The sequence below is a fragment of the Mytilus edulis genome, chromosome 1 (genome assembly GCF_963676685.1).
Source record: "Mytilus edulis chromosome 1, xbMytEdul2.2, whole genome shotgun sequence".
Classification (NCBI taxonomy): Eukaryota; Metazoa; Mollusca; class Bivalvia; order Mytilida; family Mytilidae; genus Mytilus; species Mytilus edulis.
In genome coordinates, this window is record NC_092344.1 from 29,284,519 (window position 1) to 29,310,637 (window position 26,119).

A 26,119-nucleotide genomic window follows, 5' to 3' on the forward strand; every position below is an offset into this window, starting at 1 on the left:
TGTAACACCAAGTTTGAATGATGATATATTAAAGATAACGTTCGTTTTTGTGAGATTATGTCTGTGGTACTCATGAATCAGATATTTCCATTGCTATACGTATTGTCCAGTTCTTCGTCTTGGTCTTACATAACAAATTAGGTTTGTAAATATTTAAAGTTATCTTTAGTTGCGTAGATTTAGATACTAGTGCTTTCCTTTAAATTATGTTTGTACAATTGAGTTGAATTCTAACCACTCTTAAGATTTATCAGGATAATCTTGTCAGAGACTCCAAGTACTGTTCTAAACATTGTTTCGACTTAACTTTGTGAGACATGAACAAAGTCTTTAGAAAGATAAATTCAGTTCGAGGACGTCTCTGGTTATAGTAACTTTTGTGTTTATTATTAGGTAAATTTCTGAATACGCTTTAAACAACAAATTAGCAAGAGAAAGAAGATGCAATTCATAAATGGAGCTAGATAGCTGCCCAAAACTGTCCTACAGATAGAGACTTTCTGAATCTGTTCGACTCTAGAACTGCTCTAAATTTGTCAGGATAATTAATCTAGAATAGATCTCCTAACATATTTTAAGAGAGGTTAGAAATGCTCCCAACTGTACTTGACTACGCCTCATTCTATCATAAACACTCAAACGAGTGGTTTTTATAGTTTCATTTCAGTTGTCACTCCTATCTCACTTGTTTAATACGGAGCTGAACAATGTTTGGTGTTTAAATGCAAAATTCATTACAGCAGACAGAACAAACAAGTTTAATATTTTGCCTCTGTAAACATACAAAAGACAACTACTGCTCAAGTTTCATAAAATTCGGTTTGAAAAGTTTTATTGATGTCTGGATGACTTTAACCTGAGTCTTATCTTATACTGTAAACTGCAAAAAATAACTATTTCCATCAATAAATACGAAAAAATAAAGAAAATAAAATAACATAAATTATCACTCTGTATACTGGCTTTTTATCATAAAAAGCTTCTGTCAAAGTTCCATACGATTCCATGAAGGTTTGACAAAGTTATTGATGTTTTTAAAATTACTAATACACAGACTGAATCTAAATGACTTCATCGACGATGCCGACGGAATCTAGGATCGCAATATCGCAGGGTCGACAAAAAGATAACAGCCATGACCAATAGTATTGGACAGCAGTACAACAGATCACACAAACCCCAAATACTTCACTTCTTTGAAAACAAAACGTGCAACAACAAAATGGTCAAGATAGCTCTTTGCCCCCCTTTTTTCTGTATCACTCTGCTATGCTACAGAAAATTGCAATTCATAGTTTTACGACTTTGACAAGACAAGAAAATAATACGGTTGCGGTCTGGAGAACCATGCCAAAGAGATAAAAAGGCAGAAGGCCAAGCTACTCACCTAGTAATGTATGAAGTAATTCTGTTCAACAGAGATGTTGAGTTCCGTTGTCAAATCGTTACTTATGTGTTCCTTATTTTTTGCTATTTTTTACCTTATAAGTTGGTGTCATATACATATATAGATGATTTGTAAAGTAGGAACTCACATTTTTTAGTTGGTCACCGAACTTATACGAACCTAATAAATAGGGAGAAGTAAAACCTATACGGCTTCCTAGATGTCGGGGTTGAGTGAGTGGTCCACACATTACTTTTCATGTGATAAAGTAGGCTTTGAATAGTCTGGATCTTAGTTGAACTATTGCAAATAGTATCTAAGAAAAACTAACTTTATACAATACAGTGAAAAAATAGTTCAGTCAGATGAACCCTGTCATACAAATATGTACACAATCATTCAAGATCCTAAACCTTGACAAACGGAACTATGTCCGATGAATCGTGTCTGAATACCTCGAAAAGGTCTTATGGTCTTATGAACTTATTAATGACTATAGTCTTATCATAGATGTAATACCGTATTACATCTATGGTCTTATTATTACTCATGGTAACTGAAGGAAAACCACGTGATGAAAAACTGTACATTTCAAGCAATCACTGAACCACGAAAATGAGGTCAAGGACAACAGAATTGTGTCAGACGGAAACACCTTGGTATACAATATGAAAATTGTCCAACCTTCTGAAATCTAAAGCTTTCTACAAACATTTAGCATGCATGTGTCTCTCGTTCTGGGACATTTCTCGTGAACAATAGCCCAGACATAGTGTCTCTAAAATGCTCTCTTTCTTGTCATTGCAAATCAAACCCTTCTTCAAATGCAGGCAGTATATTGACTGATCCATTTTGTGTTATATTGACAATACTACAAAATGTATTTTGAAAATGTAACTCATTTACAAGACAGGGGCGTGGAAATATCCCACTCTTACATGTGACAATAATATTACCACGTCCCCCTGCCATGCAAATGTGTGTTTCTATCAAACAAACTTACCTCTGTCTGTGGTCAGATGGATTTTAAATCTGTAAAGCTGTGACGTATCTACTGATGGCTTGGTAAATGCTATGATGACCAGATTTGTTGATGAGGTGTATACATCTTGAATTTCTGTGTTACAACTAAACTCCCACTAAAGGATAAAGGCAAAGCAATATTTTGACATGTTTTGTTCCACTGTAAAGTGCATTTTGTTCAAATTTTACGCGGAATTGGAAATAGTTCCTATAAGAGTATTTATTCTCAAAAAATGGGTTATTTTTCAGCCTTTTAAAAAAATATTAAAAATAAAACAAAACAAAAACGTGAAATATGTTTTTAATTTAAAAAAATTCAACAATATTCTATAACTGAAATACGTAGAAGTAAGAAGCCCTTTAAACATTGTAAAACATACATTTCATGTAGCAACTGTTTAAAAAAAGAAAAAGGCAAATTTGTTTTGTTTTCTTCTCATAAAATCCGATATTCAGATCATTCATTATGACAATTATAAGGAAATGAAAACATGAACGAATATACTGAGATTGAATTCAATAGGCGAAACTCGAAGTTTAAAACTTTACTCCCCATCTTCACAAGAAAACATATGGAAGTAGAATTCTTCGATTAGAGTAAATAAGAACGGGTTTATCTCGTAGACATTTGTAAAACTGTTTTCAAATCTTTAAAGTATATCATTTGATCTCTTTAACATTTTACATCCACTAGGTTTCATCAATTTTCCAATTTTAAAACTTGAAAGCGTTAAACAAAAAGAGGGAAATCAAACATGCAGCAATAAATAAACATTTGAAAGAATTTATGAACACTTGACCCAGTCATTTGTTTTTAGATAAGATTGTGGAGGTTCATGTAGTTACCTTTGGGTCTTGACTGACGAATTCAACACCATCATATATCTTTAGTTTATGTCCACAAGCTCCTGGGCCCATGAAAAAATCCTTTATGTATATCTTTAGTTTTCTATCAGCTGGTATTGCTTGAAATTTTGCTTCACATTTTGATGAATCCGGTAAGACACCAGCTTGTGGTGTGGCAATAACTTCAGCAATAGTATTATCTCCTATCATTAACTGGGTATTACAACCATTCCCTTCAAAATCTATACTGTTTGTTACTGAAAAAGTAAAAATGTCATAGTTGTAGAGGATTGAGAAAAAAATAGTAACTTAAGGTATTTCTTGAATATTTGCAATTATTATCATGATAAGTAAGAGGCACATACATGTACAAGTAGATCTTCCTACATATACATTGATATATTCCACCGTAAACATTGATATATATTCCTACAAAACATTGATATTTTCCTACATAAACATTGATATCTTCCTACGTACACATAGATATCTTCCTCCGTGTACCTAGATATCTTCCTAAAATATATACTTTAATCTTTCTACATATATCTAGATATCCTCCAGCATACAGTTAGATATCTTTCTATATGTTAAAAACAACTCCGGTCGTTAAATCGGTTGCCATGTGTAGTGAAAATGTCGGGATCACTATTGCACTTTTAAAATTCCGTAATCTACAGGCCTACAGAAATGTTCATTGACATTAAAAGAACCAGAATTCCTTCAATGGCATGCTGCAAGTCAACATTTCTCATCCTATCTACCATACCCTATTTTTCAAGGTGAAGTCTAAATGACCCACCCTTTTCCGTTTTAACCTCTATTGACCTATTTTACAGAAGCTGCTTAATACATTTTTTGTGGAAATTTGATTATTGTCTTGAAATATAACATAGAATATTTGCCACTGAACAAATAAGAACTGAAATCTTTACCATAATTTACACTGATCAAAATTCCGATCTTTCCTATTTCAAAACCTACCTATAGTATCAAACAATTATACAGAATATGTATGAAATACTTTAATACCACTTGATGTTAAACAAGCAACAATGAATCAATCATTAATTTCTTTATAGTAACTGGAATGAAGTTCAATAGTCATCTCGTTCTTTATGATATGTATATGGATATACCGGCGGTAGTTATAGTATATTTCTTTTTATACATGTATCATTTCTTTTTATACATGTATGTTTAACCCCGCCGCATTTTTGCGCCTGTCCCAAGTCAGGAGCCTCTGGCCTTTGTTAGTCTTGTATTATTTTAATTTTAGTTTCTTGTGTACAATTTGGAAATTAGTATGGCGTTCATTATCACTGGACTAGTATATATTTGTTTAGGGGCCAGCTGAAGGACGCCTCCGGGTGCGGGAATTTCTCGCTACATTGAAGACCTGTTGGTGACCCTCTGCTGTTGTTGTTTTTTATTTGGTCGGGTTGTTGTCTCTTTGACACATTCCCCATTTCCATTCTCAATTTTATTTTTTACAGAGTTTGTCTTTAGTGCCGTGTGGAGGCAGTAGAGTGCCTCCCCGTGCTTCAGGTTTATGCTCTTATAATATACTAGATTATGGAGTGTGTGTCCGAGCGAGAACTGCTCTAATTCATTACTTTAGGAATATTTATCAAAAAGTAGTATTTCAATATTCAGCCCCATTCTACTATTTAATACTGATAGCGTTTGACATTTTTAGCCGAACAAATTTATCCATTTTATGTAACTTCAATTATTGTATGCTGGTTCATATTCTGGACGCCAATCTTTGCTCCTTTATTATATAATTCACTAACAAAACAATTATGAAGCTTAGAAATGGAAAATTACTAAATACTAAACTTGTTCAAAGGGTATCCACACGTCTCAATCTTCAAAATCGGTTATCTAAAAATACTACCATCGCTAACATTTTTAACAATAAAAATCGTGGTTACCCTTCTATCGATAAGTGTCATGCCAAAAAATGACTTACATGTCCCCGTCTTTCCACCAACAATACGGTAAGGTCCACGTTTAATGGTCGCACATTTTCTTTAAATTTTGAAACTGATATAACTTGAAAAACAAACAGTATTATTTATTTACTCACATGAAACAAACCGGGGTGTGGTATTCAGTACGTAGGAGAAACTGGACGATATTTATCTAAACGCACTCAAGAACATCTGTATCGTTTTAAAAGACCCAATAAATTCAAAAGTATCATTTACCAACACCTTAAGAAGCACAACCATCCTTTTAAATATTTAGCAGTTCAACCTTTAGAAGTTGTAAATAAGCAGCCTGGTGAATCGCATTCAAAGTTTGTACGATCACGGAAAATAATTGAATTAAATTGGATTAAAAAATTACAGACAGTTTACCCTCTCGGTCTAAATGATAATATCATGGGAATTGGTAATATATCTAGAACCAATTCCGTTAACATTTTGGATATAGTTTCTAAAACTGTTCGTAAAAAACGTTCTCACGGTCGTAGAACAAATCGCAATCAAAGAAAATTTCGGGCCAATCATACCAATATTTCGGACCTAATTTCTATTTCAAAAAACAACGGCAGACATTATCTGTTAACAAAACTCTGTTCGTTACCGGTTAATAAGTTAAATAAAATTTTGGAGGATTGCAACACAATTTCATATAGCAGTCCTAAGTATGAAATTGTTCAAATTATTATGGCATATTGTTATTCTAAATTATTTCCCAAAATTGATCGCCCTGAAGATCATAAAAAACATTTTATTAAAAATAAGTATGTCAATAAAGCCTTTGATTTTGTAAATATTGCCGGTATATTTAACGACCATTCTGTTAAAGAACAAATTCCTGGATATTTTGACAATACTGAGCTACCTCTTATTTGTTATATTTACAAGAAATCTACCCGGAAATTGTGTTTAATTATAGTCAATTGTGTAAAGATGTTAATATCAGTGAAAATACACCTACTTCATGTAATTGCAGTAATTCCGAATATATTTATGGACCCATTTCCCATGTTATTACAGGAGATCTTAACATCGTTCAAGACCGAGAGTTAAAATTATTCCTCAGTAAAGGACCTAAATATCGTCCCCCGTCAATTATTAATTGGAATGAGTGTCGTAGTATCATCCACGACTCACTCCATACTTACTGTATGAAATGGATAAAACGGGAAAAAGCTGACAAAAAATCTTTGGACTCTTTTTTTAATTCAGTAATGAAGATAGTTGATATACGTATTCAACATTTTAAAGAACATTTTACTATAAACAATAACCACAATAAACCTATTTCTCGTATCAAACATAAACTAAAAGAACTAGCCAAGGAATTTGTTTTTGTCCCGACAGATAAAGCTGCTAATAATATTATTATTGTTTGACGTAAATTTTACATTGAGGTTCTGAAAAAGGAAATCACCAATTCACCAACATTCCAACTGACTCCATTTTCAGAAAACGAAATCTGTAACAAACATAAACTGTTAGCCACCGCTTTACAAGCAGAGCCAAATACAATGAAAGTCCCAACTATGTATTGGCTTCCGAAGCTACACAAAACCCCTTACAAATATAGATTTATTTCGTCTTCAAGCCATTGTTCAACTACTAAATTGTCTATTCTTCTTACCAGCACACTTGGTACAATTAAAAACCTGATAATAAATTGTTCAAATAAGGCCTTCGAAAATAGTGGAATAAATTACTTTTGGAGTGTCAAGAACTCGTTGGAAGTACTTGATAAATTGCATGCTTATATTGGTGATTTTGAATCTGTTCAAAGTTTTGATTTTTCTACCCTGTATACCACATTGCCTCACATTCTCATTAAGAAAAAATTCACACACCTAATTAAATGGGCATTCAAAAAATCAGAATGTGAATATATATGTTCAAACTCTTTTAGGTCATTTTTTAGTAGCAATAAACAAAAAAACTATGTTAATTGGACATGCTTTGATACTATATATGCCCTTAAATTTTTACTAGATAACATTTTTGTTCGCCTTGGAGATTCCGTATATCGTCAGATTATCGGAATTCCAATGGGGACTAACTGTGCACCACTTATTGCGGACCTGTTTTTGTATTGTTATGAGTTACAATTTATGACAAAAATAAGCAAAGACCCATCGAAACAACATCTGATAAACAAATTTAATAATACTTTTAGATATTTGGATGATATTTTGGCTCTCAATAATGACGACTTCAGTATGTATATTAATGAAATTTATCCTGTTGAACTTACTTTAAATAAAGCTAATACTAACAATGACCACTGCCCTTTTCTCGATCTTGATATCTATATCACTAATGGAAAGCTGAATACTAAAATTTATGATAAAAGGGATGATTTTTCATTTCCTATCGTTAATTATCCGTTTTTAGATGGTGACGTTCCCTTGTCACCATCTTACGGTGTTTATATATCTCAACTTGTACGATTCGCTCGTGTATGTAACAATGTTTTAGATGTTAACGAGAGAAATTTATGTATTACTGAAAAATTATTACACCAGGGTTTTCGATATCACAAACTAGTCAAAACATTTACTAAATTTTATCATCGGTATAAAGACATCATTCGTAAATATAGCTCAACATGCAGACTTCTAATACGTTCAGGTATTTCACATCCAATTTTTTATGGTAATATTCTTTATAAAGCACAAAGGTGTCAGTATTCACCTCAGAAACTTACAAAACCTTTGAATAGACTTATTAAGAAGGGATATAATTACGATACTGTTGTCAAGTCATTAAAGATTGCATATTTTGACGTTAATATTGAGTCACTGATAAGGTCTTTGCATCGGAACTAAACACATTTATTCTAAAATACAGTTGTTGGCATGACACGGGTTATGTTCTTCTCATATATGTTATGATGGTATGATACTAAACCCCTAACGGGAAGGATTGTGCCTGATGTTCATATGATGAAATCATAATCTTTCAGTCAGTTTAATTGAAGTCTGGAGCTGGCATGTCAGTTAACTGCTAGTAGTCTGTTGTTATTTATGTATTATTGTCATTTTGTTTATTTTCTTTGGTTACATCTTCTGACATCAGACTCGGATTTCTCTTGAACTGAATTTTAATGTGCGTATTGTTATGCGTTTACTTTACTACATTGGTTAGAGGTATAGGGGGAGGGTTGAGATCTCACAAACATGTTTAACCCCGCCGCATTTTTGCGCCTGTCCCAAGTCAGGAGCCTCTGGCCTTTGTTAGTCTTGTATTATTTTAATTTTAGTTTCTTGTGTACAATTTGGAAATTAGTATGGCGTTCATTATCACTGGACTAGTATATATTTGTTTAGGGGCCAGCTGAAGGACGCCTCCGGGTGCGGGAATTTCTCGCTACATTGAAGACCTGTTGGTGACCCTCTGCTGTTGTTGTTTTTTATTTGGTCGGGTTGTTGTCTCTTTGACACATTCCCCATTTCCATTCTCAATTTTATCTATAGACATGAGGTGTGTACTTGTCCCCCAGGCTGAAATCCTTATTTATTGGGACCTTCAAATGAAAACAGCAATATAAGCGCTGTTTATCTGCTGTTGGTTTTGTGAATATTGGAAGGATTTCGTATCATATTCATCCCTTCCATTAGAATGACATTCAAGCATAAGTCAGTTATTTCGATCGGAAACATGACCATAGAAAATTTTGAGAAAACATCATTTTAAAACATTGTTTTTAACATTTGACTTGTCACTAAAATGTAGTTCATTTTAAATACCCGTTTAATTCTATATTTAGTTTTTCAATCACGTTTAAAGCAGATGATAAGAATTTAAAGAAAAAAGTGGCTTTGGTTTACAATGTATGACGATAAATAACTGAGCCATGCGACTCACATATTTTCCTTTGTTAACTTAGCATAATAGGTCAAAGACACTACCACAAATCAGACTTAAAGGTATTACAAATGTAGCGTGAATATACATACATGTATTTGAGGTCAAAATCTATTTCAATTACAGATGTATAAGAACATATCCATGTACATTATAGGGGTGTGCGTCAATGAGACGGCAACTCAAATAAGCCAGAAAACCAGAAAAGAAAACATGTTACACACAGCCTTCAATATATTACTGATAATGAACGTACAAGTACAACTAACACTGTTAATACTGCTTCAGAATATCAACAATTACTCAAAGCAAGTTATTGGCATATATAAATCATACCTTTCAAAGCTCTTATGTCAGCCGTCGTATTTCCTAATAGATTTTAGTGTTATATACGTATAGATAGGATTTAAAGCAGAGCGCCACAATTTAAAGGGAGAAAAGGGAAGAACACTGGCGCGGTTTCTCGTGTGAAAGGAACAAACTTCGTCATATTTATAGGGGCAAACATTCACATAATTAAATAAAGTCATTGAATTTTGATGGCTTTATGGTAATTTGGAGTTGTAAAAAGCTTCCAAGTAGTTAAAATGATTGTATTGTATTTAAGAGAATTCAGTTTCGTTCAGAAAACAAAATTGAATAGGGCAGCATTAAAAGTGTAGAGGGACCCGGTAGACAAAAAAGACAAAGGGCAGAGGAGACAGAGGAATATGTGTCCCTCTAGTTAGGCCTAGCTAAGACACTGGATTACATTCAACAAAGCCACGAATACTTTTATAACATACAGTTGGTAAGAACAATTACGAGTACCACGATATATGTACATGAATACATTGAGTCATCGTTCAATAAATAAGACGTTTTCAAACCTTACTACGATTTGTCATACCCGGATATTGTATATTTCCCCTACCTTATAAACTTACGTCAACACTTTAAAATTGACTTACATACATTTTGTAGGTAAACTTGGATTTTTTTTGCATTTTTTAGCATTAATAGAAAGGATTTACATCAATTTGCATTTGTGTATAATATAATTTATGTTATAAAAGAAACCGACCAATGTAAGAATTTTTAACCCGACTGAAATATGTGCATCTCAAACTCAAATATATAGCCTTCTTCACATGCATATTTCCGATTAATACCACTCAATAAGGTAATGCAATGTAAAATGTGTATAGTTCTTATAAAAATTGAAGTTTTTATGTTATTTGTATACGATGAAGAATTTCAATCTTTTGGATCACATTGGATAAATAACTCCTAACCAATCCCTCAAAATCTCTACCCTTAAACCTAGTATTTTGTAAGCAGGAAAGTCAAAACAAACAAACATACTTTTAACTTCATGATTGTCATCACATCCAAAATGAAAACAATACATTGTATATCGGTTAAGGTCTGTATTTAAAATCAAAATGGTCTTTGCAAAGGGTATCGGGATGTTCGCCCTGATTACATGTTCGCCCTAGGTTCGTTCGCGCTGAGTTTGTTCGCCCTGACAGTCCGTTCACCCAGGGTTCGTTCGCCAAGTCGATCTCAAGTGTGTTTTGACAAACTTCAACATATTCAATTACATACAAATAATTTACATTTAAAAATACAATGTATACAAACTTATTTCCTATTAAGGTAATTACATACAGATATACAAACTTAGTCCTCAATACCTTAAAATCACAATATCTTGTAGTCCTGAAATATACAGAAACTTATAACCTAGTAGCAGCTAGCTATAGACAACATAATACATCGTAAATATTCGGCGAAATTGTAGACTGACTTCAAGATATTCAATTATATACACACTATGCAACAGGGCGAACGGACTCGGGGCGAACAGGTATTAGGGCGAACCCGAACTAGGGCGAATACACGTCGGATAGAATCATAACCCTGTGGGGAGAGTAGTAAAGTAATGGTTATTACATTTGTACATGTACAAAAAATGTTTGTGAAGTCTAGTCACGCTGAGTCCGATTGTAACAGTCTACAAATAGACATGTACATTTGTACCCTATATATACATGATTGTATACATGTACATGTAATTACCATTAGTCCACTACTCTCCAAACAACGTTCTGGACAGTGGTATCGTCTTGCATTTAATTTGTCATTGCCATGGTCAACATTATCATGCATCAACACCGACTAATTGTGGTTGTTGGTTACTGGTCCTGTCCGTGGGTAGTAAATTTGGAACATACTAAATAGCTAATATAAGTTATTTATAATATACATTTACAAAAATGTATGTTCATATATATATATGTTCCAGACCGTATGAGTATTTGGACCGTACGCGTACGGTCTGGACCGTATGCGTACATTTTCAAAATACGCATACGGTCGGACCGTACGCGTACGGTCTGACTAATATTAAGAAGTTGGTTACGTTTATCAGATACAAATGTATATAACAGATCAACATAACTTATATCTCAAATTAATGTAAAAATTACAATAGTAATTGAAATAAAAAAAAATATATATTATAACTATTTAAAAATCACGTTTATTCAATCTGTTAATCTCCTGTATTTAGCATGTCAGTAATTCATAAATTGAAGCCAAGTATGCTCATTGGAATTGAAGTTATCGGAAGTAAACTTAGAGTGGGAGGACAATCGTTTTAGAATATTTAGGAACTTTACAAAAAAAAAGAAATGCAAAGGAACGTGCATGAACAAATTATGTTACTATAAAAAAAAAATATGACGTTCTTTGTGGAAGTCAGTGTCACCTTGAGTACCAAAATAGGATTCACGGATATACAAATAAACACACATTTAATTTCAATTGTTCGCTTAATCATTTTATCCATATACATGTAATAATAACAACTTGTATAACTAAAAATAAAGATTTTGTTAAATGTTTGTTTAAATTAAACCCATATGATCCCAAAACATCAGCTGGACCGTACGCGTATACTCATACGGTCCGACCGTACGCGTATGGTCGGACCGTACGCGTACGGTCCAAATACTCATATGGTCTGGAACATATACATGTGTAGTGTACAGAAAACGCGAAATCCATTGTCCCGTCTACAAGTTCCGATGAATATAACAGGGAGTCTGCAAGGGTTCATGTACATGTATACAGTATATGTATATGTATGTGGTAGTATCTTGTAGTATAAATGTCGGTATGCGTATAAAAAATGTAGTTGACGACTTTACAAATCAACATTTTTGGGAAGGGGGCTTAAAATGAAATGATTGGTAGGAATGTTCCGCAGGAATGCGTCACTATTTGTAGATGCATGATATTGACAAGGACCGAGAAATTATGAAGAAAATACTTTACAAGGTTTCTGATTAAATCATTAGTACAATGTATCAGAAACTAATCAGATGTCGATTTTTCACATCGTAAATGCATTTAATTTTTGACAAATCTATTTATCTCTTCATGAAAAAAAAGTACTCAATACATAGCTAATGATATACATTTTTATATTGTTTCCAAAAATATATCAGAGAGTACATATTCTTTTTTTTTAATTCAAAATACACAAAAGCGACAAAATACCTAAGTGAAGATTTAAAGCATCTGAAATATTAAATGAAATATTATAATGCTAGACTTCAAAGTACCGTACTATTAAATCCTATAAGAATGATGTCCATTTGTAAGCGACTGACAATTAAGCTCATAAATATGACAGATTATAGGTACAATCTACACAACATGTTTGCCTGAAGGTGGTTACATAAAATGTACAAACGCCAGGACAAACAATATACACACAGTTTGTCAAGCGAATTACAAGTATTTTGAAAACGAGAAGTGTGATAATATACTGGCGGTCAAAAAGTAACTAATTATGTACAGGGAACGTTTTCTTTTTCACATTGCACTATTCAGATTGAGAATGTCGCATTTTTCTGTCTTTTATATATCTGTGAACTGATTCCTTCTCTAAAGATTCACTGCATAGTCAAAATAAAAATATAAATCTCGTTGCTAGTTACCAAATGCAATATATTGTATCTTGTAATAATAACTTTAAGGAATATTCAGAGATATATTTGGAATATTTATTTGACCGTTAGAACCTTTTAAAATTAGCAGGTAACCATGCTAGCATCGACACATATCCATCAGAAGTTCATGTACATGTAGATCACAGGAATAATAATTGTGAACGACCTAGTTCCCACGAATAACCCAACCCTTTGTAGATATTTTTCATAGAGTTTTCATGGAGCGTGTAATTTTGTAACCCTTTTAAAACTCGTCTTGAATGCATAATAGATCGTAAGCTTATTATGCCGTACCTGTGTGTTATGTAATTTTGGATTACACATTTCAAATGTGTCGTGTGTTAGTAGTAAAACAATAAATTTAAAACTTTCTCATAGCTTTGTATCTACGCAATGAAATATTCGACTCTTATTTACTTACCATCATAACAGGTAACCGATGATATAAATAAATACAACAGGTATAAATAAGTGTTACACATTGTCTTCATTCTAGTTTGATATTAATTAGTGACCTTTGTTAAGGTAATCCTCAGGTAATAACGGTTAATTCAATATAGTTCACACTGCGAGAGGTAAACAATGAGTTACCTGTGTCATTCCACAGATCACAAAACCACTGACAAATGGTCATAAAATAAAACAACAAAAAACTCGTATATTTCCATAATATAAAACGTTAATTCCTAATAGAAAATAAATTCGTTGTTCCGCCAAGTATTAAATTCCCGGTGAAAAGTTACACATCATGTCATGGTTTGATTTGAAAAATACGGAAGTTGATATGTTTTTTGAATTTCTGTAAGTATGCTCCTTTGATTTACCAACAGGTATTCTGAATAAGCAATCCGAATCAAAATAATATCATAAATCAGTAACAGCTGTCTTAACTAACAAACAAATTAAATCACAGAACTGAAATTATATAAACAATTTTCAAACATCGGAAACGGTCATGAATGAGATCACCTCCGCCATTGACACACCTGGCGGTCACAGGTAAATAATTACATAAAGCGACATCTGTCAGTAATAATGTTCATTGACAAGTGAAAGCTTAAGGTAGACAATTCGTTAATATATAAAAGAGATATGGCCCGAGAACACAGTTATTTCGTAGTGCATGCATTTCATTTTAGTCGAGTAAAAAAAATATAAAAAAATCTACCTGCGCTTTCTCAATAATATTTTTACAGTGTTGTACTACTATAGGGACAAATTAAATTCAGAGGCGGATTGAGGGGGTGGCTCAGGGGGCCTGCCCCCCTTTTTGTGCGAAAAGTTTGATTGGTACATAGTGAATCACTGAAGCGTTTGAATAGACAGTCAGTGGGCCCCCACTTAAAGAAAAATTCTGGACCCGCCACTGATTACTCAAATTATAAAAACTTTATTGATAGCTCTTAATAACTTAAAATATAGACAATTTTATGTTTTATATCAATACAAATAGCAACACATCAATCAGTTGAGCAGATACAGTGTAAATTCAAGGCAGCCAGATTTGTCTTTAACGATTATAAAGACAGAACACCTGGAGTAGTCTCCATCTTGATAAATTCTTTGGAATGCGAAAGTTTACAAATTAGAAGAAACAAGGCCAGATTAACTATGCTATATAAAACAAGCATTAGCCTTTCAAAAAGGGCTAGTCGACTCTTAGCTGATGAAAATGGAAAGTGCTCTCGCTTTGTAGATTAATTTCATTTACTACAATAGCCACGTGCATCAATCAACAAATTTTACCACACACGTGAGGTCACACTTTATGAAGTTGTATATATCGTTTAACGTTGTTGTTTACGAAACTCCAGAAGATTCGACTATTTATAGATAAAAGTTACCTGTGTACCAATATCATGAATATGCATGATTAATGACCATACAAAATCTAATTGCTAAAATAGAGAGGACAAATCCGATACTCTACGGGATTGAAGGACATTTACTAGGTTTGGATTGTCCTAACCAATCAATAAACTTTGATTATTCACGTCTCGTAATATCTTCCAATCAGGTAGAAAGAAAAATTCACGCACTGACTGTCCATCGTTCAATTCTTAATATCGATAACTAGGAGTCGATAATTAATTAGGGGTTAGTTGAAGTTCAAAAGGATAATTTAACAAAATCAGACAGGGGAAACATACATTTAGGCAACTTGAATAGCAACCAATAAAGATTTTACTAATTTTCATTCTAGCCTCACACTATTTCTGATTGGAATTCACTATCTGAAGCAATAGCCTATTAGGTATGTCTGACACCCTGGAATCCTTCAAAAGTGGCATGTCCACTCTAACATTTGAAGGACACACAACAAACTTGTACCAAGCCACTGTACATAATGTAAATATGTTATTGTTAACTATTTTTTCTTTATTATATTAAGTCTATATGTACATAGCACACATGTTCCAGGAAATTTTACACTCCTACTAAGAAGTTTACTCCCGTATTCGGAATAAGACGAAGGAGGTCTTGAAATCTTTTGACAGCTTCCGAAATGCTAATTCAACCTTGCATGACCCAATTCTTTTTACAGTGCAGTTTCATTTCTCTACTTGCCATTTGAGGCATAAAATAATGAAGAAATAAATAAGGATTAGTAATAAAAAAAAATGGCAAGTAACACACTGTCAACATGCACTAGGGACTATATTTGGCAATCAGGCAAACGGATACATGTGTAACGATATATAATAATCCAGGAAGGCGGACACTAAACGTAACAACATATTACAATCCAGGCAAACGAACACATACGAAACAACATATAACAATCCAGGCAAACGAACACATACGAAACAACATATAATAATCCAGGCAAACGAACACATACGAAACAACATATAACAATCCAGGCAAACGAACACATACGAAACAACATATAATAATCCAGGCAAACGAACACATACAAAACAACATATATGAATCCAGGCAAACGAACACATACGAAACAACATATAACAATCCAGGCAAACGAACACATACGAAACAACATATAACAATCCAGGCAAACGAACACATACGAAACAACATATAATAATCCAGGCAAACGAACACATACGAAACAAAATATGATAATCCAGGCAAACGAATTTTGCTTATCTGTATTTATCTTGACTTGATCGGGAGACCACAGTCATCTGCAATTTGTAAAACATTAGTAAATGGCATTAAAACTTTAGGATAAGAATGTTAAGGCATAAATGCATAGGGAGGGTATGTAAATATTTAACAGAAGTATTTTCCGTCTGTTTTTCATTTATATTCGTCACACAAGCTGCGTGCAGATAGTATTATTCAGGTTCTTTTATTAGGATATGAGTAGATTCCTGTAAAATTATTTACCTACACATGAATTTCTTTCATTCAGCAAATTTTCGGGCAAAATCCATTAACCGTGTCTAAGAGATAAAATAAACGGCCAATAGTCGATACTGCCCCGTTGACAACTCAAACAAGTTTCTAGTGGTAAAATATTTTTTTCTGGTGCTATTAAGCCGTCACCCCAGTCGTCCAAATACAAATATATGAATCCAATAACCGGCAAACATGGTAGAACATTTGACGATCACTGCTTGATTCTATATAACAATAAATCCTCCGATATTTCAGTGTTAGTATCTCTCTAGAAAAGTTAGTCATTATGTAGGGTCACTTTTTACATGAGCTCGTAATGAATCAGCGGCACTTTTTACATGAACTCGTTACAATTGAATCCAAAGGCTTAGTACTAATTCAATGACGAGCATTGTCCTTTCCCTCTGTCATATTTCCGTTTCCAGCAATTTGAAATATAGATAAATGACAATTTGACATAACTAGTTTCGGTTATGTACTACTTCTATAAGATGTTTTCATTTGGTTTGCCTAAACCGTCAATGTGAAGTTCAGAACAAACAAAAAGTTAAACGATGTTTCAGCAATTTTAGTGATGCAGTACAATCTAGCTTAAACTTAACTATAGACAAAAAAACAGAAGGACAAAGCGCACCTTTTAATTTTTAACATTGACATTTAACCTATGTTATCATAAAGTTTACGGGTTTCGATAATTTGCATGATAATTTGATAATGTATCTGCAAATATATTGCAATTGTGCATTTAAAACAAAAGATTGGCGAGTTATTTCACGTTATCTTTCAAGGAGTTTCTCTCGGTACAAATGTTCTAATGTATAGAATGGACTCCCATGTCCGTCATATGATACACAAGTTTCATTGGTCTATAACTGTGTAATTATTCATGTTTTCATGGACTCCCAGCGATTCCAAGCTTGACATTTTCAACGAAAATTGGTGTTGAGATATCGTATGTTGACCTTTATCTGAAGAGGTCGTGATTACAGGAAGAGGTCGTGATCACAGGAAGATTTTTCAAATTCATTACATAAAACTTTCCGTCGTATGTTACCGCGCTAACTTTTTGAAGTACAAAAACTGGTATTTTTTTCTAAGTTTGTTTAAATGTGTGATTACTTTTTTTTTTTTATCGAGGAACCAATGTGTTTAATGAGAAACTATTTACATTACACGTGCACGTTTCATTATAATACGTTATTTTGATTGGCTAACAGCAATCTCGCGTCATTCTGAAATTAACCTTCAATTAAATTCAAGATACAAGTTACATTCTTAATGACACGAGTTAGGTAACAGAAACACTATAAAAGTGCACAGGTTTATTAAAGAAAAACTTGATAGAAATTGTGTATTCATGTTCTTGGCAAAAAAATGTTATTGAATGCTTCTTTTGGTAATTTTATACGGCTGTGAAAGCGTTGACCGTGCACACATTTGAGAATGAAGCGCGGAATGCTTTAGTTTTCTGTTGTGTTTAAGAACTAAAATCGTTTGTCTGTTTCTTTTTTTTAAGCCATGACGTTGTCATTTTTTTTTCGACTTATGAGTTAGAATGTCCCTCTGGTATGTTTTCGCTTCTCATTTTCACCCCAACAAATCTACAAAAAAGCATTCTATTTTTGAGTGTATACAATCTTTCAAATTAAGACAAGGGGAATAGTGCATAGTGATTATGATAAGATGTCTTCACGTCACTTATTTGTTGTTATTTTTTTCTTCTTATGTTATTTCGGCATTTAGTTAAAAGATTTTTAGATTTTCTCAAATTTACATCTAGCTAAACATATAGGTATAATGTTTGTTGATATCACCAATATCTTGTGCCCATCAATGGCCACTAATTGGAATACTAAACATGTAATTGGTGATATCATTTTTGTGTGCTTCTAAAATAGCAGTCATCAGAAAGCTGGCCAGCAACCGTTTAGAAAGCCAAATATAGCACTTTGGCGAGAACCAAAAACAAAGCGACTTAAACAGAACTATATCACTTCAAATATTTACAAAGGTCAGAATCATGCATTTAAAAGGGGGTTCCAACCATATGTCCCCATTCAAAAGCATTGATCGTCAAGGTTCCAACCCATGCCCCTCCCCCGGATCCACAACGGCTGCATACCACTTTTCATGCACCGCATGATACTAAATGCTTAAACACACAACATATGTCATTATATATTTATTAACACTTCGTGATGTTTCTGCTACAGAGGTTCGATCATCGCAGGTGCCTAGACTGTCTCAAACACGGTACTCACAGACGTAAGAATACCTGTTATACTAGTATAAGGACACTGACTTCTATAGGTAGGTACTTATATAATAGTTCTTGAAAAACTGGTCATTATCGTGATATATGGACTGCCCACAGGACAGTGGTATTGACTAAGATAGTGATAATGACTGAGCCGAAGGCGAGGTCATTATCGCTGTCGCAGTCAATACCACTGTCCTACGGACAGTCAATGTATCACGATAATGACCAGTTTTTCAAAAACTATTATGTTTATTTCATTGAGAAACCATGTTTTGGAAAATTCGCATAATTTCAAAATGCCTAAAGCAAACTCGATTAGTTGTATTATTTTTATGGCAAAGAGTGAAGACCAGTCGTAGTAATACTGCCATTAATTTTAGTGCAATTTTTCAGTATATAAATACTTAAACAAGTTCCCTATAATTTTATAATTAACGAAAACATATAATAAATACGGAAGCGTATTAGGGACATAGAAAAAATAAAATTGGCAGTGAACTTTTTTTTCAAAGTCGAAATTTTGACTTTTCAAATCTCGAAATTTTGACTTTTACTTGAAATTTTGACTTTTCAAATCCCGAAATTTTGACATAAATTTGAATTTTGACTTTCAAAAATCTTGAAATTTCGATTTTTGAAAAGTTGAAATATTGACTTTTTTGAAACTCGAAATTTCGACTTACAAAAAGTCGAAATTATCGCTTTAAACTCGAAATTTCGACTTTTTTAAACTCAAGATTTCGACTTTTTGAAAAGTCGAAATATTGACTTTTTTGAAACTCGAAATTTCGACTTACAAAAAGTCGAAATTTTCGCTTAAACTCGAAATTTCGACTTTTTTAAACTCAAAATTTCGACTTTTTTAAACTCAAAATTTCGACTTTTATAAAACTCAAAATTTCGACTTATTTTAAACTCGAAATTTCAACTTATTTTAAATTCAAAATTTCGACTTTTTGTAAACTCAAAATTTCGACTTTTTTTAAAACTCGAAATTTTCACTTTTTTAACTCGAAATTTCAACTTATTTTAAACTCAAAATTTCGACATTTTGTAAACTCAAAATTTCGATTTTTTTTTTACAATCGAAATTTCGACTTTGATCTCTTTTAAAACTTTGATTTTAGTATTCAAACATAGTTATTACAATTTAAGAAGGAGTAGACATGGAGGCAAATTATTAAAGCGTCATCAACACATTTTGGCAATTTATATTTTGAAATAGGTTCTGTTCCATGTTTTAGTTCCCACGACACTGTCATAGAATCGTCATATCTGAGAACATATAGCATCGCAGTTTCAAAGGCCTGTTTGGTTTCCCTATAGCAAGTCACTGACTTTGCCTTGTTTAAACAATGGTAAATCAAGTAGCCAAAAATGCCATGCATATTCAGGACGACAAATGAGCTGCTCGGTTTTCTAGTTTTGAATTTTGAAATAAATAAATGGTTCTTTTTTTCTGGAATATTGATTAAACTCTACAAGTTGACATTCTTATGACACAACTATTAACCCTTGTCTTCATATATCAGACTGTTGAATAAAAGTATGTCGTAACATGGGTGTATCGGAATAACGGGGTTGTCTTGATACACATATCTGAAGTCCAGATTTGAAATATGTATTTGAACGTAAAAAATATTTTATTTATTCTTCGGCAAAAGCAAGATTTTCTATCGAAAATAACCTCTTTAAAATGGTTTAGTTTATTAAAATGTGCTTATTAAGTTTATGATGTATATGGCTCTCCGCTTGCTGATATAAATGACTGTGTAAATGTGGTAATCGCAAACGTATAAATACTCAGGAAAATTCGAAATTTTGAGTTTAAAACAAGTCGAAATTTTGAGTTTAAAACAAGTCGAAATTTTGAGTTAAAAAGAAGTCGAAATTTCGAGTTTAGAAAAAACCGAAATTTCCAGTTTTAAAAAAGGTCGAAATTTTGAGTTTAAGTCGAAATTTCGACTTTTTATAAAGGCAAAATTTCGAATTCTAAAAATGTCAAAATTTCGACGCTTTGAAAAGTCGAAATTTCAAGATTTTAGAAAGTCAAAATTTCAAGATAAGAAAAGTTAAAATTTCGAGTTAAAGTCGAAATTTTAAGATTTGAAATGTCAAAATTTCGACTTTGAAAAAAAAGTTCACTACTACTTTTATTTTTTCTATGTCCCTAATACGCTTCCGTAAATAAACAATTCAACAACTTAAATATAATATTGAAAACAGGAAAATGTTTTATTAGAGGGACATCTCTCTTCTAAACAGAGAAACCACGCCCACCGGTCATTAACAGAGAAACCACGCCCCAACGGTCATTATCAGACTGAAACCACGCCCCACCGGTCATTATCATGTAAAAGTTTGTTAACGACCTGTTTTCTGGTCCGTTTTGTTCTGTTGATGACCGATTGAATTAATTGCTGAAGAATAATGAATGTCATGTGGCCCCTTTTTATCCAATAAGAGAAGCTTATTCTCAACCGATATGAAATAAACGATAATACTACTAGTGACCCAAATGTGTTACTTGGTAAACTGTTAGTATTAAATTCAGTGGTGGCTACAGTGAGAAGTCTGTTTACAATAAAGTTTTTTTATTTTTTTGCCTAGTATCCTATTCTTGCATCGATAGTACACTTTTGGTAAACCTATATACCAGTAATTTCCAAAGGCAAAATAATTTTCTCTTTTCTGTACCTCTTTAGTTTCTTGGTGTCCTTCTGTGTCTTTGTATCCCATACTTAGGAGCAGAATGCCACTAAAAGTAAACTACTGTTCTGTTTACTGCTTATATATGGATTTGTTTGGGTAGTCACTGATGTAACAAGAAGGTACTGGTGATTTTATTTGTGCCCGAAACAACCTGTCGAGGGGTATTATAATTTGATCTTGTCTGTCTGTTCGTCTGGATATAGATATATGGTTTGTACGGCTATCTACTCCTACAGGTTTATGTTTCTACACATGATAGAGGTGTGCATGTCAACAGATTTTTTTGATTTTTTTTAATATTCTAAAAAATTCAGGTATTTTATATTTTGTAGGATGTTTCTACACGTAATAGAGGTGTGCGTGCCCATAGGATATTATTTTCATAAAATGTCGGATATTTGGTTAATGGTACTTGCTGCATAAAGAGATAATGGTTTGTCCGGCTATCTCCTCCAATAGTTTTTGATAAACAGCTTTGATATTTTATTTATTATTCACTGGACCAACTAGTGAGTAGGGCCTCGAAATGGTTGACAAATTGAGATGTACTAACAGCAATGTAGATTTATAGAAAGTATCGTTCCTATCAAACTTACTAGCTTTATCATAAGACTTAACATTGAACACTGTTGATTGAAAGTTACTAGTAATTGGCCTAGAGGAGGCAGGGCCTTAAAATAGTCGCCAAACTGATTTGTATAGACTTGCTACATGTCCCTTCCTAATTATGTATTTTTTTCAATGTTGCCCCTTTAACGAGGGTGGTAAAGGGTTATTTTCGTGCAACGTGTTTTGCCATTTTTATTTCACGTGCAGCCGTGAAAAAGGTTTGTTATTCACCGTGTTTCGTGAAATCGGTAAAAAGATCAACGTGCAAGACATTTTTAATTGTTCGTTCATCGAGAAATGGCAATTTTATTTCGCGGTCTTCCGTGCAGATACCCCCCCCCCCCTTTTATGCCCCTCTTTAACAGTTTTACTGCTATTACTAGGAGATTACCATTATTATACTGACATCTGCCTTCTTCTTATTCTAGGGTAGATACGTTTTCAAATTATATTTTAAACGACTAATTTTTTCATCGATTTTAATCGTTTTCCTCCACACAAAAATATACTGTAAGATGCATAAATTTAGAAAAATACAGGAAAAGAATCATTGAAAATAAACTCTATTTCACCGAAAAATAATGTTTATTGATAAGTTATAACAAAATAAAACAATATGTATATATAATACATGTACAAAATATGGGAAAATAAAATATGAAAAATAAAGTTATGTATCCGGTACAGTGCATTAGTACTGGATTCACCGCTCACCCATTACAAAACATGCGGCATTGTAAAGCGATGATTATGTGTACAAAAATCAAATACTCATCAAATAATTTATCAACTATTCCTTTTTGCATAATATTTCCAAACAAGCAAAAGTTGTAAATTTATCATGCAACTATACACGAATGTTCAAGCACTGGATGATTTTTAGATTAAACAACTACTGCAAAAAAAAGATAAATAAAAAATGAAGTCAATGTATCCTTTTGTTTGTACATACAGGAAAAAATTGTTCCAATTGTATGCGTAAGTTATTGATTGTGCACAGATAACCAACAGAATTAGCTTTAAGAATGTTCGCTTTAATAATTGTCTTTTTTACTCAAAATCAGTTAATCGGAATTCTCTGGTTTTATACATGAAGTGCCATTTCAATCTTTTTCACATTCTATTGCTGATGTTGCTTAAATTTAAAAGTCCATTTTTGAAAATCTTATCGATTCTTGTTATTTTAATAGTTTTAGCAAGAAAATAGAGCCAATGTTAAATTTATGAACTATACCTAGAGAATTTTAACTACTTATTTATGACAGCCCTTTAAAAAGCTTGTTTATTTGAAACAGAGCAGCAAACATTCTTCAAGTCACTTCTGTTTTTATCCAGTCTTTAATGTTTACTTTTATGTTTGACATAAACTTTGGATTGAAATTGACATTTGAAATTTGAATTGAAATTTTCTCAGTTTTTTATCTTTGTTATTCTGAATCCACGTTTTTGTAAATTCTATTTTGTCTTCTATGTTGTTGCTCCCTGGCATATTAAACAGAGACTTGACAACACATAAATTACAATTAATGAAAATAACTACTGTTAGATATTAAAAAAAATGATTTACTAACTAATGCAGAAAACTAATTTTACGAAACTCTGATAGCACAAAATTTATCACAGAATGTATAGAATGCATTTTTTCTTCCGTTTAATTCCAGTTTCAAAAGTTTTCATCATCGGAGGAAGACGAATCACCACTCATCTGTCGTCTGCGTTCTAAAAGTCCGCGCAGTTCCTGTGCCACATGACCAAGACGTCTGCCTAGATCTCGAACTTCCTGTAATTGTTCTTGCCTCCGACGTTCTCTCTCATGTTGGAAATCAGCAATGTCTCTACGACCTCTGTCAAGTTCTGATGCAAAACTGGTCATCATTGCATCCAACCGATTTCTACTGTCCCTTAACCTATCTCGAATATTGATGTTTCCTCCTTGAAAGCTGCCATTTTGAGTGTTTGTACCAGTGTTCCGCCTGGCGGCAGTTGTTCTACCCTGTGCAGTTCTCCTATCAGAGTTCTGATTTACTATACTTGGAAGAGTAGGAATGCGCCTTTGTCCTTGTCCCTGTCCTTGAGGGCGTGACGAAGATGGCGGTCTAGGCGTAAAAGGAGACGATTCAACTATACTATTCCTACTAGAATTTGAGTTATGTCTACGTGCAACACCACTTGCACGAGCGTTTGTCATTGATCTAGGCGTGTCACTAACCGACGGTGTTCGTCTGTCTGTAATCGCCGGTAAATCTTCATCAACACGTACCCTATTTGTCGGTCTATATGGCAGACCAGTCCTTGTGTATGTGGTGTGTCGGTGTCCTCCAAGTGACTTTAAACTTCCTTTCCAGTTGCAAGATTTTAAATTGCATTTAACTTGTTTATTTCCAATTATTTCGTCTAGTTCATTGTGTTTCCGATACGGACCGTCAACTCGACACACGGGACAGCGTCCATGATTGGCTTCCGGGGAACTCGTGGTCCATGTGTAGATACATGAGTAGCAATACTGATGATTGTTCCGACATTTTTGTGGTTCCTTTAGGACTTGGTAGCTGAAAAGTAGTATATATAGTGTATTAGTGGCTAAAACTTCAAATGTGAGCGAATAAAACGTCTGGTAATCTATAGCATTATAAGATGGATTGTGTATGTACTCTGGTTTCATACAAGCCCTTACATTGTACGTTTACTTCATGTTGCACATGATTCATTTTTATGTCAATATTCAAGTAGTAAATATTTTTTTGTTTAAAACTCATCGATAGATACCTTGACAACAACGAGTTTATTTTAATGTGTGTATATATATATTAAAATAAACTCCTTGTTGTTAATTATGTCGACTAATTTGTCATGATTTTTTCTTTTACTTTTGTTAACTTATAGGAATTCCTAAAGTTCAGCAATTAGACTAGACAAACACACCACTTGTTACATGTAAAATATACAGCATAGTAAAACAAGAGTCAATCTATAAAGAGTTCTGAGAGACTATAAAACAAATATTTGAATATTATACAAATACAAGACAACTAGTCTATAAGGAGTATAAAAAAAATACATTTTCGCTTTAATCAAATTTCATTGCAGATTTTGGCAGCATAAAATGCCATATTATAGAGGTGCGACTTAAGTAATATTGTGAATTTTAATAATCTAAGATCACTTCAAAAACATTTCATATAGATTTATAAATTAGTTATATTCATATTCAAGCGGCCAAAACGAGAACCACAGATTTTTCTTTTCACTTTGCAAAAATAAAAACATTTTAAGGAAATGTATTTTATTTCCAAAATGTTATGTGGTATGATTCGTAAAGGAGATGTTGTTTGATTTTGATTTTGTTATGAAAACTGAGTACAAAACGGCCTTAATATGTCTCATATTATGAATGCTAATTGCTTAAATCCACGCCATTTTGACTCTGCTGGAAGGTTGTCTCATAAGAAATCACACCACATCTCCTGATTTTGTATTTTCAAGCACATTGAGCTTGCACTCTATAAGAATAAATGATTAGATGCACTTCACTTCATTATATCAGACATGAGTGCATGCTTTAAAAAGGAAGATGATTTTTTGTTACAAAAGCACATATATATCTTTAAATCATAGACTATAATTAAAGCGAGTCCTTGGCCAAAGGGCCTATGGATTATATCATATTATTTAATATTTTTTTGGTCATCTGTCAAATGTGTAACACCATTCGTTAACATTGCCACATTATACATATATAGGTATTTTATAGAAATAATTAATATGTTAATCAATGATATACTGTATACACTGTCATTTGTAAATATAATTTACATACCAAATTGGGAATTCATTAATTATTTTATATACTTTACATACCAAATTGAACATTCATAAGCTTCCTTTTCTTCCTCTGTGAGATCAAGAAATATATCATCACTATACCCTCCGGGTTTCACTCGAGGCTTGGGGCATGATAACTGCAACAGGACCTCCAGCAGTCCGATAAGGGGCTGGACATCCGACATGGCTTGTCCTACCCCTTCGCACACTGTAGATTTGAGGAGGGTCACGACATTGTTTT

The 26,119-nt window shown here is 33.0% G+C and overlaps 2 protein-coding genes across 5 annotated transcripts in view; both read right to left on the bottom strand.

The window, feature by feature from the left end:
• LOC139511226 (uncharacterized protein DDB_G0283697-like) overlaps nt 1–14,160 on the bottom strand; it is a 40,113-nt gene extending 25,953 nt beyond the window's left edge. For 2 of the 4 annotated variants that reach the window (XM_071297810.1, XM_071297837.1), the window contains exons 1-3: nt 13,531–14,122; nt 3,257–3,513; nt 2,391–2,526 (exon numbers count right to left, since the gene is read on the bottom strand). In XM_071297810.1, the coding sequence (XP_071153911.1) occupies nt 2,391–2,526; nt 3,257–3,513; nt 13,531–13,600 (463 nt within the window). In that variant the 5' untranslated portion in view covers nt 13,601–14,122. Of the gene's footprint in view, nt 1–2,390; nt 2,527–3,256; nt 3,514–13,530 lie in introns of all 4 variants that reach the window. The other 2 variants (XM_071297818.1, XM_071297827.1) reach the window with 2 other exon arrangements.
• An 8,462-nt stretch (nt 14,161–22,622) lies between these two features.
• LOC139529014 (uncharacterized) lies at nt 22,623–26,117 on the bottom strand. Its single transcript, XM_071325252.1, has 2 exons — nt 25,915–26,117; nt 22,623–24,605 (listed from the first exon to the last, which is right to left on the bottom strand). The coding sequence occupies exons 1-2, from the start codon at nt 26,061–26,063 to the stop codon at nt 23,720–23,722; spliced, it is 1,035 nt and encodes a 344-aa protein (XP_071181353.1). The 5' UTR covers nt 26,064–26,117; the 3' UTR covers nt 22,623–23,719.
• Between the last annotated feature and the right edge of the window lie 2 nt (nt 26,118–26,119).